Source organism: Lathamus discolor, chromosome Z (assembly GCF_037157495.1).
Source record: "Lathamus discolor isolate bLatDis1 chromosome Z, bLatDis1.hap1, whole genome shotgun sequence".
NCBI classification, from domain to species: Eukaryota; Metazoa; Chordata; class Aves; order Psittaciformes; family Psittacidae; genus Lathamus; species Lathamus discolor.
Window position 1 is genome coordinate 86945141 of NC_088909.1, and position 18569 is coordinate 86963709.

At 42.3% G+C, this 18569-nt stretch overlaps 1 protein-coding gene across 2 annotated transcripts in view; it reads left to right on the plus strand.

Moving 5' to 3' along the window:
• CMYA5 (cardiomyopathy associated 5) overlaps positions 1–18569 on the plus strand; it is a 46682-nt gene that overhangs the window by 26049 nt on the left and 2064 nt on the right. The window contains exons 6-11 of one of the 2 annotated variants that reach the window (XM_065662667.1): positions 49–170; positions 4576–4725; positions 5720–5866; positions 9050–9194; positions 16597–16730; positions 17531–17630. In XM_065662667.1, the coding sequence (XP_065518739.1) occupies positions 49–170; positions 4576–4725; positions 5720–5866; positions 9050–9194; positions 16597–16730; positions 17531–17630 (798 nt within the window). Of the gene's footprint in view, positions 1–48; positions 171–4575; positions 4726–5719; positions 5867–9049; positions 9195–16596; positions 16731–17530; positions 17631–18569 lie in introns of those variants that run through there. The other variant, XR_010608746.1, reaches the window with a different exon arrangement.

An 18569-nucleotide genomic window follows, 5' to 3' on the forward strand; every position in this document is an offset into this window, starting at 1 on the left:
GTGCTACAAAGAACTTATACAAACAGCTATGTGTTTTCTTCCAAATAGGTTACTCCGCGCAATGGATACCACCCTCTCCTTAGAAAAGTTGCCCAGTGCTTTTTCACTGTTTGAGCACTATGCGGATAGTCCAGGACAAAGCAACCAGCACTCCTTAAAACATGTGGCTGGTAAGAATCTCTAAATATCGTCTTTACAAAAGCTAACATTTTGGCAATGCTTTGGAAATTTCAGGAAGCTAAAAACAGAATCTATTTGAGAAGTATAAATTTGCAAACCATGTAATTAGCAATCAGAGTTGAATGTAAAATGAAGTCTAATTGTGCACAAGTGTTTTGCTTATAGTAGGACACAGCAGCAGAGAGAAAAGTGCTAAACTGGGGGATTCTTGCATCGTTTCAGACTAGCAGCAGGCCTCTATCTGTGAATCTCCTCTGGCTAAAGTTGCTATTCACTTGCAGATGGGGATAGAAGAGCCTGTCCTAGGGTATCCTGAGCTATCTTCCTGCAAAGGGGGACTGCACCAGCATCACTGGTGTAGGGAGGAGAGCAGGGGGTTGACTGATGGCTGAGGTCCCTGGGAGGCACATGAAACCCCCACAGGACATGAAGGGAAAGTGGTTAACTGTACCTGAAAACAGTCCCTGCTTCTGAGGGCAGCTGTGAAAACTGCACATGATAAAGTTTATTCATCTCTATCTGACATTTTGTGTCCTGTCTGTGTGGGCTGCCTGCTCTGCCTGTAAATACACCTATAGAAATTATCTGGGTCTCGACTGCTGTCAGTGAAGTGCTTGTCAGCACCAATTTGTGGGTGCATTTTCCTCATAATAGGGTCTCACTCCAGTGTTTCTTTCTGAAGAGAATGTTTGCATCCTGCTGCCCTGCTTTGTCACCTCCCATTCACTGCCACATGCACCATCGCCATCACAGTCTTTTCCAGCTTTTCGAGAGAAGCCTCTTTCTCACGTGTTTGGTCCCCGAGCACTGGAACTAGACTATCAATTTCCCTAAAGTACTTTGTTTCCTGTCTGGATTTTCAGGTGTATAATGGGACATTGGATAAGTGCTCTCTTGTGCAGACTCTCCAGTGTCTAATAAGAGCTGAGTGCACTCAGGAGTGTCACTTTGAGAGGTCTTCTCTCTTCTCCACACCACCACTTTTATTAGACCTGAGTATTTCTGAGACCTTAATGACCTCATCAGATTTGTATGGATTTGTCTGTGGCACTCCAGCCTTCTCAGGTGAAGTTGGACAGGCATTTCTGCAAGCAGCATTACCTTGGAGTCATTCTGGGGGGGAAATCAGATGAAAAGATCTTTTTTGTAACCCACTGTTGGTCAGAGTTAACTTAGTGGTGCACACATGCAATGCGTCCTGGTTTAGTTCTAAAACCTACTCTTGCAGTCCCATAGGTGCAACCATTCTTTCCCTCTGGGCTGCTACTTATGGGCAAGGTCACCCAGGAGGGCAAAAACATTTTGCCATGCTCTATTTCCTTTCCTCACAAGTCACTCCAGCATGGTTTTCTCTAAGCTGCTGAGATCACTTTTCAGTTTGATCTGCATTAGCTACTGTGTCTGCTGAACACCAAATGGCTCTAGACCAGTTTGACAAACTGGAAATGACTGTCCACTAGAAAGCAATCTTTGAAATGACTCATCCTTCATACTTTCTTCTCTTTCTAAGTACTTGGTTTTCATTCCTCACTTCCATCACCAAGTATCCCAATTGTTATTGTGATTTTTAGTTTGTTGAGCAATAGACAATTTGGGGTTTTTTCCCCTCCAAGATTACACCCTTCCTGAAGGCAGACAGAGGCAAATGCCCACACAAAACTTTCTTTGGACTCAAACACCTTGAGTCCATCATTTATCACATACTGGCGGTAAATGTCAGACACTCTCAGAATATTTTTTGACTGAAGGCATTTGATGAAAAACATGTGAATTTGCCATTTCTCCAATGCACGTATTTTGCTTTCAGAAAGTATAGACTTTTACTGAACAATTTCTTAGAACTTTATTTTCACCACCCTAGAAACATCTTTCTTCCAAAGACTCTCCACTTCCAAATTTTCCATATCCACTAACTAAAAGTTCTTTTCCCTCAAATTCTTCCTCCTTTCATGTAAACCATCCCCATTACCAAATGCATAAGGAAAAAAACCAACCTTTCAGCGTGTTGTTGAGCATATTGGAACCCAGGCTCTGACACAAGAAGAGTGGGAATAATTTAAAAATGGAAAAAATGTTATTTCCAAAGCTTGCCATGAGTCCTGCCCTTTCATATCAGAAGGCCAGGACCTTTGTTGGTTGTAACAATCTTCCATTAGCGTCACAGAGGAATGTAACTACTCTTCTTCTTCAATGAACACAGCCAAAGAAACGTTATTCCTCATTACATTGGAAAGGGGTAAATATCCATAAAACATTTGGGATTATTATTTTTTTCCTGGGGCCTGTTAGGTGCCATGAAGGAAAAACTTCCTTACAGCATAGTACTTCAATGAAAAATGAACTGGTGAGAAATCATCACATTTTTCTGTTGAAAAACATGATTTATTCAAACTTGTGGTGCAAATATTTCTTTGACTAAACCTAATTTACAAAGGGATCAGCACTTGGATAACAAATAAATGTTCTGTTTCTGAAAAAAATAGTTCAACTTTTTGCTTTGAAATCATTTGCTTTCAAAAGTTTGCTTTAGACTATGCGAAAAGAAAATTAGAAATCAAATGTTTCTCAAGGTAACCAAACTGAATTTTGATCTATAAGTTTTGTGTTTTTTTCTTTTTTCCGCAGAAGTTTCATTCATTAACATAGCTTCTGTTCCGATTTGGCATAATAATAAATCTTGCAGTTGTGGGGTTCCTGTGATCTTACATAGCAGTTTCTAGGCAACTTCACAGAAAAAAAAATAGCTGGTTTCCCCACTGGGTCTGCTGAAAAGAAGTCTTCCTAAAGACAATCAATTTTTAAATTGACCAACTCTAGAAAGTCAAAAGACAAAATGCAGCCTGTTTTTAGCAATAAGAAGGATAATTTTTATTTCAATGGGAAACAGATGTAATCCTACTGCACTGGTAGCTCTCTGTATAAATCATAAGGAAACAGTCAGCATCTGCATTTGCCTTGTTCGTGCCACAGGGGATCATCATCATTACTGTGAAGATAACTGAAAAAAGTGAAAGCTTTCTGCTGAGATTCTGAGAATTCGTGCAATATGGAAATTTACTGGGTGAAGAAATAGAACCATGTATTTTCATTCCCTGCAATCACTCTAACAATGAACATCTTTTAGGGCTTTTTGTTTCTTTCTTCCCCTCCCTCTTTCTTACACCATAATAGAGGGGAACAATATCTCATCTGGAATAGATCTGTGCTAATCAGGAGATAAAGTTTATGTGAGATCTTGGGAGCCTTGGAGGTCTTTGAGGTGTGAGGGGTGCTTCTAGTTGTCCTATGGGTTTCACGTGCTTTGGCAGAGTTCAGGTGCACCTGTGCACCAAGGATTCTCCGTCCGCTGGGTGTGTGGGCAAAATGACCATGCCAGACAGGAGCACCTAGTTGTGCATCTGCAGTAGGAATCCACCTCTGGGCAGATGTGGACCCAAGGCTGCAGGAAGCCTCCTGCTCCCCTGTGCTGTTGAGCCTTCCTTTGCACATCTCTGCTGCTGTCAGTGTCAGTGGATTTGACACATCGCATCAAACCTTTCCTGGTATGGCAGGTCCTTTCCCCTTCCCACTGTTCTGGGATCAGCTACATACATCTGTCTCTGAAGGCAGCTTTCTTTTTCTGCAAGTTTTCCATCATGGAGCTATCCCATATTTGCTACAAACAAGTGCTTGCAGTCTCTGGTTTCATGGGCATCCTCTTCATAGTGTGTCCTATTCTCTGGTGCCTGTGCTGCAAGGTAAAGTCACATAATGGAGAAGGCAGTCATCCAAAAGAGCCTGCATTAGGCTACAGCGTCTCCTGGACTTTTCAAGGAGGTGGCCTGAATTTATCAGGAGCCTCTTGGGGTTTCATCAGCAAATGTACCTCAAAGTGGGGTTCAGAGCTGGAGAGCTCTCCCTGTGACTGAAGAGAGCAGGTCTCTTAGGGAAAGCAGAGGGGTTGCTGGAGCTATATGGCAGTTCTGTGCCCCCAGGATTACCACAGCCCTAGGAGCCTCCTTCCTGAAGGCTGGAAATGAACAACCGTGCAATGACTCATCTGCATGATAGTCCTGCCACATGGGGAAGAGCCCCAAGAGCTGGGCAGGGTATGGGCACAGGCTTTGTGCTGGGTGCAGGGGCTGCTAGTACTAAGAATGGATCTTATTTTGTCCAGACCGCAAGGGAAATGGACAGATTGCAACATTGAACAATTACTTTATTCTGTTCCTAGTTTAGGGGGACCTGTTGCTCTAAAACTGAACCAATATTCCATATTTCATGTGCTTTCTGTAATTGCTCTATGGAAATAAGCAACCTGAGTGAAAATAAGCTTCTGGGTTGCCTCACAAACCTGTAGGTAATTTGGCTGAAAATGCCGGAGTTTGAATAACAACGGGCGACTTTCCTTCTCAGCCCCGCAGACACCGACTGTCATACCTCAGGAACCAAACTCAGCCACCAGCACCTCAATTGCTGTCTACTGGGCTGTGAACGATGGGGATGCCATTGACTGCTTCCAGGTCTACTGTATGGAGGAGCTGCAAGCCAACAAAGATGCAGGGGGTGAGTAAGGTCTTGCCTTCATGACAGCAGGGGTCTGGGGTCAGCAGAGGGGAGGCCAAGCTGCAGCGGAGGGCCCAGGACACAGAAAGAAAAGGCACTGTGAGGACCTCGTGTGTATCACTAAGGGTGGGTGACACTGGAGGAAAGTGGACATAGGTGCCACTCCTGCCCCACCTTTTTGTCCCCCAGAATGCAAGATAAACATCATGGTCTGTGTAGTGCAGGGCAGTTGTTTGCAGAGGAGCAGTAACATCACTGTTGAGATGTCCTTTTATTGAAGTGGACTGATCTTCAGTGAGGATGTGTCCATGCTGCCCTGTGGATGCTCATGGGGACTGATAAGAGACCTCTCAAAGGGATGGGCTTAATTCAGTTTTTAGGGCCCTGCATATACTTTGGGAGTGTGTCCTAATAAAAAATTACAGGAAAAGGTAACTAGTATTTCCACATTTGACAAAGATTTTTTTTTCAAAATGACATTCAAATATTTCAGATGTTAAATACAAAATTGAGAAATGGGATTACATTGTTCATTCGTTAATAAGATCAGACTGATTGTAAAGTCCTTATAAGCAACTGGGCTCTGCATAAATCCATGGGTGTCTTTGTGTATGTGGGTTTGTGTGTACTGTGTGCATGCTAAAGTATGCTAAGGGCTTTTTCTAGTATCTAATTTATACCTAGGGGCTATGAAGTCCATTTTGAGAAATTGTTATGTTATAAAGCAGGTTCATAACCAGGGTTCATAACTGCTGAATGTATGTCCCAAATTTTCAATCTAGTCCTCAGTAGAACTGAGAGCCATAATCTCCCCTTCCCATCAATGGCATTTGAGTGCACTCAACTCAGAAACTGTCAAAATTGACTCAGAGTAAACACTTTCTGGATTTGTTTTTTAATTGACTGTTTTTCACATGTTATTTGAGAGGCACAGTCATAGTCCCCACCACTGCAACATGAGTGTAATGTCCTGCGCGTGTGTATGTTCTCCTAGCTTTGGTGGAAGAGTACAGAGTGACAGTGAAGGAGAGTCACTGCATTTTGGAGGACCTGGAGCCAGATCGCTGCTACAGTGTGTGGGTCATGGCTGTGAATGGCACAGGCTGCAGCTTACCCAGCGAAAAAGCGATTTTCAAAACAGGTATGTACATATTTTGATATTTGATTGTTATAAGCATCACATCCTTTCAGAAGTCCAGAACAGTTCTTCTGAAACAGAATAAGCTGCTTCATTTAACCCATCTGGCAGATAGCAGGCAACTTACGGTCATTTCTGGTTTTGCTAAGATATAGTACATAATTGCAGCTAGAAGGAAAATTGCAGGCATTCAGATCTGAAAACATTTTCAGTCTCAGGCCTTGTGACAAGGGCACTGGGCAAGCACATTATGAATTTGAGTGCACTGCAACACTCTGGGAAAGGCACCCAGCTGCTCCCTGCTGCGGTTTCTCCTGTGAAAGATGGAGGTGACAGCTGCATGTCTTGCCTCTCTGCCACCCTTCCAAATGCATCCATGTTGCATTGATTTACATGATTAACTTTTCAAGAGAAGGCCCGCTTTACTGAGCTTACATACTGCATCTAGCTCAGTGGGACACAAATCTCAGGTGTAGCTGAGAGGCTTTGCTGCTGTTTAAGTGGTATAAATTAAGATGAGTAATCAGACAAGTACTGTTTATGAGCTTCATTTGACTGATTAATTTTTTGAGCTTTAATGTCTTTAATAATTTGTATTGACAAAACTATTGCATCTTGAGTTACGGGCAAGGTGAAGCATCTTGTGTCTGAGACCCTCTTGACAGATAATATTTTTAGATCTACAGTGTTAAAACAATCATTCTGTTCTTGCAGTCACAAAATACAGACAAGGGTATTTAGCAATTTCATAATGAAATAATTTTGTATGAGACTGATGAAATTACTTGGCAGCAACCAAGCCTTTTACTTAATCCACTAGACTTGAAATTTGTCGATAATTCTCTTTGATATCCAATTTACTATTTGTAGCTTTAGCAAATATTATTTTCCAGAGAATTCAAAGCAGAAATTAAAAATGTATGGCCTCAACAATTTAATTGTCAGCATGGTGCAGAATTTCTGTGAAATGGTCAAATAATAATGAGTTATTACTAGCTAATAAATCATAATTTTGAAAGGGGTTCTCACCTCTCCAAAGCTGCTATTTATAAGAACTGTCTTTGCCTTTTGGTATCAGGCTCACCATTCTTTTTCCCAAAACTGAAGCTTTCTGAAGTTGTTAATTTCCTTAAGTCTTTGATGCCTTGCTTTGGCCTGTTTCTTTAAGAAAATAAATAGATCAAACGAAGGCTCACTAAATACCTTCCTTCAAGCTGAGCTGAACTCCCTCCGGAGTGCACTGAGCCTCAAATGGACCTGCAGGACACTGCTAAGCACTGACTGATGCAAAACCCCTGCATGCTGTTATCACAGAGGATGGAAAGATGAGCACCAGAAGTGGAAATCAGTTCTTCCATATGAGCTCAGCTACTTTGATATATAGAATACTTTGATTCTTCAAGTAACCCAATGAATTCAGAAGCAATAATTCAGAGTGTATTTTTAGTACTTCAGATCAGAAGTTGGCACATACTAGAAAGTAATTTGATGGTTTATACAGTTACAGGAACATACACATTAATAGCCCCTATAAGGTTTCTGTGTTGGGATTGCACCCATGGAGGCGGCAGTGGGCCTGGGAAGTTGTGGAGAATTCAGGCAGGTGCTGCTGCAACATCGCCCCAGCACCTCCTGTCTGCTGCTTCTCCACCTCCCAAACTCACAGCTTGTCCTCCCCTCCCCTGGGGAGTATGCTGTTTCGCATAAGTATTTTCCCTGAGGGAATGATGCTCAAGGCAGCAAGTATCCCTCTACCCGCCCTCCCCGTCCTGTCCATCCCAAACTGATCTCCAGACGAAGGCTCTTTGCAAATCTAGAGACATTGTTTGAACAATCCAAGCACAGTAACAACTTCTTCTGGTGTGCTCGCTCCATCCGCTCTTTAGACAGATAATTAAAAAAAAAAAAAAAGGAAAAAAGAGCTTGATGGCTGGGACATCCTGACTGCTCACACACAAATGGGTATGTGTTTAGTTGCCGAATGCAGGTATTAGAGGATTTAGCTATTAATTTTTTTATTCTCTAGGAACAGATGCATTTAAAACCAGACAGTAATCAGATATTTCAGAAGATAATTAAGTGACTGTTTCTAAGGGAGGTACGCAGATGTATTGCCAGATGAGAATCTATTCCACGGAATCATTGTTCTGTTGAATACCTACCGAGGATGTCTGTTCCTGCAGTAAAACAAGTACATCTTAACCTGAACAGCTAAACTAAACCATGAAATCATTATGTACTTCTGGGTGTTTTTCTTTCCTTTTCTGCTGAAAACAAATTATTTTGCTTATAAAACAGAATGTACCCGGAATGCTTGTTGCAGTTCTATAAGATGATGTTGTCATAAAATTGTCTAATTTCTGCTTTTGTCTTCTGCCTCCTATTTGGAACCTTATGTCTGTAAGAGCAAGATAGCATTCTGTGACCTTTTCTTAATTAATAACCTTTCTTGTGACAGTTGGCATTAAGACTGTTTATATGAGTTTCAACAACAGGTTTTTAAGGTTTGTTTATGTTGTTTTTCCCTGTAAAGGGAAAGAGAAAGTGAGTACATCTAATGCATTTTCAGCTTACAATGTTGGATGTGCAGTTTCATACATTGCCTTTAGATTACTTGCATTCAGTGCATTATTTTACATTCCGTTTTCTGTCCTGTAGTTGGTCCTGAAATTCTTAATCTGAGGCTCTAAAAGAGAAATTACAGGAGCAAATTTTAGAATTGCAAAAACAAACAGGACATAATTAGACAGAAAATCAGCATCTGCCTGTCAGTTCTGCAGCAGCACATTTGTTTCTGATGCAGTTCAAGCAGAATCTGCTGAAGACATGATTGAGGTGATGCAGGGAGAGCTGTAAGCAGTACTGCCTTGGTGCTCTGCTCATTAAAGATTGGCAGAAATAAGGAAAATGTATTTGAAGAAATGCATAAAAATTTACACATGCATTCTAAAGATGTACAGAAATGCATGAATATTCGCAATGACTTTCCCAGTAGGGCTTTTTTTCCCTGTAATATTGCCCTCTGCCTTTGAAACACAAACAAGCAGAAGATCATTGCAGAATGGGCAAAACTAACTATTCTGTGGGGTTCTGGGGGGAGATGACTCTTCCTTTCCCTTGCCAGCATCCTCCTCCAGCTGCTGGTGCCCTCCTTGTGGTATGGCTAACCTGTTTCTGTGTCCGCAGCACCCTCAGTCCCCACCATCAAGGCCGAGGACTGCACTGTGTGCTGGGACACGGCCACTGTCCGCTGGTGCGCTGGCTCGGCGTCGGTGGAGTCCTTCACCTTGGAGTACTGCCGACAGCACTCGCCAGAAGGAGAGGGTCTCAGGTCAGTGCTGTGGTCCGATTAGGCACCTGCTAATGAGAGTCCCCTGGACCATGGGTCATTACACAGGGGATTATTCTGCCTTCAACCATGGACAAAATCTGCTTCTGCATGCTGAGGAATTTACAAGACAGACACTAATCTACAAGATTAGGCTGAGACATAAAAATACTTTCTTTTCATTCTGCTTAACCAGGCAATCCCTTTCCTTCGGTGCCAAACCCCTGGGGACAGCACTGTCTGCCATCATCCAGAAGTTGCAGGGCCATGCTGTCAGGGAAGCAAGCACTGTCTCACAGCTGCCCCGGCCCCAGGCAGGACAGGAGAGAGCAGCTGTGCTCCATGGAAAGGAATGAGATGGAGGAGCCTGGCCCAGTTTGCTCCCTGCTTTGTGGTGAACAAGATAGGATCCTGCTTGGGGCATAGTTAGGGTGATGTGGGTATAACACTGGTGACCCATCTGCACTGTCTGGATGTGCAAGCAGATGGCTCCCAAAGCACCCCTGAGCTCAGCACTGCCAGGCTGTTCAGGCATGCCACAGGGGTCAAAGAGCAACCCAATGAGCAGCTTTGAGATTGGGGGTGGTGTCTGCTTCTGCCAGACCCTCTCTGGTTTCCCCTAAGCTAAGTCTGTGCTGCATGGAGGAGATGGGGAGGAGGGACATAGGCACCACTGAGCCATGAAACCATCCACTATGTTGAAATGCAGAGAAAATCATGTGGTGCTCTGTATGTCCTCAGAGATACTGGTTTGTTTAAAAAGGACAGCAACATTCCAGAAAAGTACAGTTGCAATGGTCTGAGACGCTCTGGGAAGCAGGGGGTGACTTGCAGTACTGCTGTGGAAAAGCCAAAGCCCAGCTGAGTTTGTCTTCTTCACCTCCAGGGGACTGTGATTAAGATCTTCACTCAGGGGCTAATTTACATCTATATCATGGAGATGTGGCAGAAAGGGAAGAGCTCCATCTTCTGCAGTCAGAATTAGTTAAGTGAAATAAGGGTTCACAGGTTTCGGTAGACAAGTATGACAGTGAAATTGTGAGTGCGCTTCTCCTCACAAAAGTGGGCTAAAAACTGGAATAAATTCTGCAAGGCGCGGAGACCTTTTTTTCACGCAGTATCAGCATGCTGCATTGATGCAAACAAGAAGAGGTCTTACTCAGCTCTCCTGGCTCTTGGAGAGCAGCCATGACCTGTTCTGTTTAATACATATTTCATGAGGTCATCAGGTCCCTGTCAACCTGCCAAAGTTGCTATTGGTCAGGGATAATGTAGCTTGTCCCAAAACCTGTGCTGCATGTTTGCCCTTGAATTTCTTTGCTGTTAACTGGAATTGCCTCTTTTTCTCAAAACTGAACCAGAAAGTGTGCCTGTTTCTGCTATCTGTGAGTGAAGTGTCGATAGCACCAAAAAGTTCACTTGTGTGGAGATAACTGTGGCAGAAAGCTGCCAGAACTGACCCATTCCCTTTCTCAAGTGACCTTGTGTGAAATCTAACATGTTCATAATTATACTGAGTCACATTTGACTTTTTGGCTTCCTTGTGGGCAGAACTTCGCCTTTTATTATGCCAAGCATGAAAAATTCCCATGGGATAAAATAATGAATTTTCTCAGAATTGCTGTAATTTAAAATTCTGTATTTGTAGAAGGACTCTGACCTCTTTTTACAGTGCCAAAGACCATATTTTACCACTTCTTTTTCCTCAAAGCAATGCCCCTCTTTCATTTTTCAAAAGCACCCCCCTGAGATCAACCTGGAAAGCTTCTGAAATGGCACAAGATGTTACAGTGATGGAGAATTTTTTTTTTTTTAGATTTCTATTTATTTTTTTGCTTAAAGCCAAGGGAAAAGAAGAGCCTGCTGGTAGATGGGGCATACTGGCTGTATTGCTCCCATCCAAGGCCACCAGTGTGCAAGTTAGGACTAGAAATCAATTCGTTATGTAGCTGACATAGAGAGAAGCTGCCTTCTGGAAATACTTGTAGGGAGCTTAATGTTCCTATGTCTAGTACCTGTATCAGGTAGCACCTGTATCTTTATGCACACCTAGCATTTTCCAGGGCCTGGAAATGCTGTAGTTTCTTCTGGTTGCTTTCCTTGAAGGCTTCAAGTTTGTCCTTTGCAGGTTTCCTGAGCAACATGCATCCTGGGGACCAGCCAAATGTGGAGCCCTTCATCAGGCAGCCTGTGCCTCACATGCTTGTGGCAGCCCTGTAGCTGAGCTATTTCCCCACCCTTGGATGGGAGTTCAGACACACTTCTCAGCAACCCTGGAAACTTCATACAGCTGCAGCAGGGGCACAGCATAAAAGCAGTTGTCAGAGAAGGACATCCAAGGGTAGTCCTGGAGAAAGTGGCATGGTTCCACTCCGCAAAGCCGCTTTCACAGGTGCCCTTCTGGGAATTCACCCAAGGCAAAGGGCACTGCCAAGGGAGCAGGCAGGGAGAAATGCCCCCATTGAACAGGAGACAAGTGTGAAGCCCCTCATCTGGGCTGCAGCATGTCACAGAATCACAGCATGGTTGAGTTGGAAGGGAGCTTTGGAGTCATCTGGTCCAGCACCTTACTCAAGCAGGGCCACCTAGAGCCAATTGCCCAGGCAGCTTTTGAATATCTCCAAGGAGGTCTCTAGAGCAGTCCTGGACCAGCCCCCTGTACCCAAGGAGAGAGTTTGAAGCACATATGGAGATAAACCATCATCAAAAGTTTCTTTCAAAACACCATGTTTTCCTTGCTGGGTTCTCTCTCTCCCCGTCAGCTTGCCACCTGAAGGACATGTTTTCACAGAAAATTATCTGAAATCTTCTGCAACAATGAGTCCCTGGCCTTCTTCCGTCATTTTAAATCTCCTTCCCAGGTTGATTCTTTTTCCACAATCTTTATGAGGCTTTGAAATGTTTCTTTCCATTTCCAGAGCTCTGCTATTTTGTTGCTGCTCAGCCTCTTTGTGTTGAGAAGTCAATGGAGCTGTGGGTGGAAGATGGAAAACCGTGAGAAATGTAGTCAAGGGATTAGGTATATGGACTGTTCAAATGGAAACCATGTACCACATCGTGACAAGGGGGCAGAAATTAGTATAGCATGTGGTGAGTTCATAAAAGTGGAAGGGACTGACTGTCATCCTCTCTGCCAGTGAGAGAATGGCACTTGTCGCAGCTGGAATTTTCTGTCTACATACACAGCAGGTCCAAGGCTGGAAAAGAGAGAGCCAGCCTCCCTCCTGTTGTGCGCGCACATGACTGTCCTCCCAGCTCAGGAAATGAGGTATGGAAAATAGGGAATCTTCTTCCCCTTTCTCCTCCTCCCCTCCCTCAGTCCCTGTGCTGGACTTACTCTCTCAGATAGCAGTGAGGACCATTGTAGGTGGTTCTTCAGTGATCTAAACCAAAATAGCCAGAGCTGGAACAAGGGAGGAGAATGGAAGCATGTGGCACAGCTGGGAGTGGACTGAGAGCTACTTGTTCTTTATTTTTGGCTTCAGTGCCTTCTTTTCAGCTCATGCTGCACCTCTTCTTTGTGCTTCCACATGTATCTTGAGAAGTTTAAATACTTTCAGCTCTAACTCCACATTGATGGTAGCAGCACAGGTCTGGAGGTGCTGTTTCAGTGGGATCTTGGGGGTGGAAATGACAATTACAGCACAGAGGGCGTTCTGAATCACTGTGAGGCATATCATTTGCTGAGTTCATGCAATATTAAAAAATGTCCTCTAGACATTTTTTCCTTGAAATAAATGAGGATGCTGATGAGAGAAACATGCATCAAAACACAGCATCAGATTTCCCTAAAACGACGGAAATCATAAATTTAACAAACAACTGCTATTATAATATTCCTTTGCAATTTAAAGGTCAATAAACATGTAACTTCTTTCTGTTCTGCTTTGAATAGCACATACCTGAAATCTGGAGACTTCATCTTGAGACTTGGATTACTCTTAGAAAGAGAGACATTAATAAGACATCCTTTAAATGTGTAACTTCAAATGTTTTTTAATTTCTGTGAACTTAATTTTGTATCATGATACCAAGAAATTGGGGGGACAGTGCAAACTGCACTAAATTTTGTATCATGATGCCAAGTAATTGTGGGGATATTTAGGCTGAAGACCATGATGCCTCATACTTTGATAATAATATCATTACATTTCCAATCATCTATGAAGTGGGCAGATGTATATAAAGTAGAAAATAGCTGACATTAGAAACGTTGTAGGTGGATTTCTTTCTTTCATGACCAAAATTACACAGTTCAATACTTAAGGTGAGCTTAAGTAAGGTCTAACTGCAAAGCTTGTTACAAGAACTCGGAAATGAAACAGGCTTACCCTACCTCATTCAGGATGCATTTTTCCTTCCCTTCTCCTACGCATGACCTGTTTGCTGTAAGCGAAGCACTAATCATACTTTCTCCTCATCCTTGTTTTTTTAACACTGATTGCAGGGTCAGCCTGAACCATGACAAACCAAAATGACTGCTGAAGAGCCTTCAATATTCACTTCCACCCTTCTCTCCATCCTCAAAACAGAAAAAGAGGGTACAGATAGCAAGACCTGTTTCTTCTTTACACACAGCCTCTTGTGAGCTTGGATGTGGCTCAGAGCATAGCAGATGAAATTTCTTCTTGTTGGCATATTCTGTTTCATTAGTTGGCAGCAGCAGAATTATTTTTTTAAGCCTTAATTGTAGCTAAAATTGATAGTCTCTTATTCTTAGGCAGCTTAGAGCTCGCTAAAATAGATTACCAAGCAGAGAATGCTATTTGAACATCTGATCGCTGTTTTACTGGCCAGGTCTGCTTAATGTACAGACTTTTTTTGTTTCACTATTACAGCTGAAAAGAGACATGCTCTCAGATCTAAACATGAAACCAAATTCTGATGTGGAGAATTTCAGACTTGAAAGAGACCAAAGTCTGAACTTTGATAGCTGACTCTATTCTGCAATTGGCTGGACCCAAAATCTTCTCTAAATACCCAGGCTCTGGGATCCAGGCCGCAGAATATGAATACCCCAGTTCTACTCATTACACCAGAATGTATCTGTCTACTTGGATTTATAAAAGATTTTTTGTTTTATTAGTTAATAATCAGTTAGAAAGCACATAGTGAAAAAGAAGATCCAATTTCTTTGGAAGGATACTGACTTACACAGCATTTTCCAGAAGAGAGAGTCATATATGGAAGGCATCACTGTGCTTAAGACATGTTGATCTACATGTTCCCACAAACAGCTTCTGACAAATAGCTTAGTGTATCCTCCCTTTATCTCACTTTTAACTATTTGCTCAAAACTTCTTTCTGGTGGTCTGTGCTTCAGATTCACATCAAAGATGTCAGGATGGTGCTTTAAGAAGTAGATAGGGTGAGAGCTGTGTATGAAGCCTAGACAAATCTCTTCAAAGCCTATGTGCCCAGTTTTCCCCTTCCTCTACTGCTATCCCAGTTTTCCTTTCTCTTACTTCTGTTGCATAGGCCTTCTTGCTCAGTTCCCATCTTGTATTTTCCTTTGTGACTCATCTTTCCTTTTTCTCTTGTCTCCTGTAGTCAGACAAGCCTTTTTGCTCTTTCAAGTCTAAAGGTTCTCATCAGGCAGTTCCTCAGGTTCCACCTCTTCCCTTAACCTTTCAATAAGAACCTACCAGCCTGCCAAACTCCCAGTGCCTTGCTGAAGTTCTCTCATGGTCAGGACTTTCATTAGTCTTGGAGGTGAAGCAAACCCTTCAATTGCTACAGTGTTTGGCTAAACCACTTCTTTTTACCGCATCAGTCCCAGTGTTAATGTAACACATTCCCCAGAGGTGGCATGGCCCCACACTGATGGCACAAGAACCCCAAACTCTCCGAAATTCTTTCAGATTGAAAAAGATAGATCACAGGAGAAACCATTGCTTTTTCTCAATGCTTTCAATCTCTTTAATCTCAGATGTTAGTACAAGAATACCTCTTACAGACTAATAAGGATGATGCACCAGTCTTTCCTCACAATACCATCCTCTTAGTCATAGAGGTCTATGTAGTGTTAGCAGGAATTTGGTGTGTGTAGGGCTGTGGTTTTTTACCTTTTCTGTGAGAAATGCAGCAGAGGCAGGCATGTGAAAAGTCCTGGTGGATGAGCACTGATTATTCTTCAGATTGTACTGCTCTCTGGTGGGACACATGCAGAAAAACAGTCACTGCGAATGAATAGCAGGGATATGATCTGACTGCTTATTTACCTGCCTTACGTTCTCTGGGGTCACAGTAGTTAGTGCTGGAAAAGGTAACTTGTTTAATCTAGTTTCTGTTAGAGATGTTATCCACAGGAGTGTGGCCATCCTGGGCTCCACTGTCAAACCTGACGTGAAAAGTGCGTTCATGCTCTCCAAAGAACTTCTCCTGCTCATGAATTTAAACACTTGCCTTGAAGATTCCTATAAGCATTTTTGAGGGGAAATTATCTACTTTATATAGGTAAATAGTCTTTACCTGCAGTCATACAATGCAGAGAGTATATACTGTCAGGATCCAGTGTATGTGAACTTTTTAAGCCAATCTTTCATACTCCTGACAATATGGAAAATAAAATTGGCATCTTTCTAGTCACCCAAAGTACTTTCACTGGCACTTCAAAGCGCATGTGAAGCAGACTTGAGTGGGTGCTGACTCTCGCTTTCCTGCAGTGTGTCAAGACATCAGCGCTGAGGACGTGAGGCTGGAGCTTTTGAGGCGCCGCAAAGGGGAGACTTAGTCAAAGCAGGGCACTGTGCAGAGGCAGTTCCCCTGCTGATGCCTCTTACAAAACCAGCCTGTTAGAGTTCATGGTACTGTGAGGGAGATAGAGATGAGGCTTTGTTGATGAACAATTTGTGAGCAGATAATAACAAGTACAAGGTCTCTGTGTGGTTTCAGATAAGGGTATCCATTGTTTTGGATCTGGATCATTTACCCAGACAGTGCAAACACAGCATGTGCACTCACTATCATGCAACTGAATTAATTAAAAGGGTTTTTCTTTCTTTAGAAGTTTGTTCATTTTGTAAAGCAGACTTTTCACAGGAGGCAGATGAGAATTTGGTTCTGTGCTGCTTGCATTTTATGTGATGATTTACACTGCAAAATGAACATAAAGTGAGCATTACACAAAATGACTGCACTGGGTGAGAATGTGGTCCAGGAACAAAGGCCTGAAAATTTCTCAGGCAAAGTAAGGAGGATCCCCGAAGTAAAATGCCAAAGCTCCTGCATAACTCAGTTGTTTGTGAAAAAAGTGTTTGCTTTTCTGATTTGGAATTTTTCTGGGATGCCTGTTGTTTCAGCAGTCAACAATACCATTAGGTGTCCTAGCTCTTTGCACACATTAGTCTTTCCTGGTTTGGATATATGATACATTTTAATGTATGAAAATCTTCAAAATTTGCAGATCTTTTGCTGGAATAAAGCAGCCTGAACTGAAAGTATCCCTGGAGCCCAATGTGAACTATTTCTTCTACTTGAGAGCTGTCAACCCATTTGGGACAAGTGAACAAAGTGAAGCAGCTCTCATCTCAACTAAAGGTAGATCGCCACTTTCTGATATGATACAAAAACAATGGGATGGAGGGGCAAAGCACACAAAGATGGCATTTTCCTCCAGAAGCCATACCTGAGCTTTCTGATATGGGAGTGAGCAAGTTTTTAAGATAAAAGCAACTATACTTCATCTGCTTAAAATTAGCAAGTTAGGGACTACTTCAATTGAAACTTTTGTATTTATGTAAAAGTAAAACTGATATGACCTCCGACCAACTGATGTGACCAGGGTTAGCAAAAATATTTAATTGTCAGAAATATGAAATTATTAAATATTCTTCAGGGGTCTCAGTTTGCTTGAGTTTGGCAGAGTTCATTCTGATAAAAGATGCCATGACCTTAAAAAAAACCCTCACAATTAAAACCTTATGGACTTTAGGTTTCAGGGATGAGGAAGCATGCAAAGCAGTTTTAAAATGTAATGGATTATTTAAACTTCAAGGTTTCCAGGTAAAAAGTGTTAAACCATTTATGATTCCTCTAAACCAGTCTCAAAACTCAAATTTCCTATTTTGAAAAAGCAATTGATTGAGAGTTATTCAAACTTCTCAAATACTGAAAAACTGCTTCATCACCTAGCTACATTTCTGAATATTGGACTGCCATCTCAGTCAGGCACAACCTAGAAGACCTTGCATTTGCGCCAAATTTTCTGTCACTCCTACCTGCCAGCAGGCACAACTCTATCCTACTAAGAGGGCAATAACTGTTCATTTTATGATTCATCTCATATTAACATGGCCAGCCTCTTAGAACTGGTGTTTCTTTGCCACTAATGATTCCAGGAACTCGATTTCACCTGCTGAGTAACACAGCCCATCCGGCTTTGCAGATCTCCTCTAATGCAACAGTGATCCGCCTTCCTGAAAAAGCCAAATTCACTGGGTGAGTAGCAGCATGATGAGCAGGATCACCCAGTGGGGTTCAGGATGGGTGCCTCACTCTTATTTTTGCCTTAGATTGCTTTCATATGACAGTAACTAATTCTATAGAACTGAATTGTTTCAGTCATGCAGCCCCTGGACTTCATGTGATTGACCCCCATATCAAGCACTGCAATACCTTGATAAAGCCAGCAGTAGCATTGAGGTAGACAGTGGGAAGAGTTCAGTGTTGCCAGAAAGTCAAAGGCAGTGGTACCTCCTGGGACTTCCGGGTTTGCCTAAGTCCGTGGTGACTGCTCATCCTTCAGAGCACTTCAGCCTCAAAGCAATTTGTTGCTGCCTCAAGAAGGCCAGATTTGTGGGCTTATTTTTTAATATATTGTGGCTGAAAGTAATCCATCTTCCATACTTTGCTCCTCTAGTAAGTACATTATTGGTAATGTTCTCCAAAGCATTTGTGGCTTTGGAGAGCTAGGAAATACTCCTGGGATATGCTTAAAAGAGTTGTACCAGGCTAACTCCACCCATTGCAAACAGGATTTTTTTTGATTTTATTTTTTTTTCTTAACATATTGATATCAGTCCCACCACAAGCACAGGTTCCCTTGTGTAAGTTGTGCCATGCTGATATGGCTTCTTACAAGGTAATGAGCTATTACTGGCTTATGAACTATTTTTACTGCTACAGTTGAACACACACAAGATGTTTGTCACTGTGTCTACTTAAAATAACCATACGTTCTAGTCTGAACATGCTTTCTAAATTTTAGATCCACTTTTTGCCTCCAAAGTCATCTTTTCCACCTTTTGCTAGCTTGTCATGGTTTACCCTGAGTTATATGAAGCCAAGTCCTGATTTCATATAATTTTGGGTTAATTTGTATGGTTTTACTCCTTAAGATGAGTCCATCTCAGCGCAAAGATGAAATTACTCTCAGTG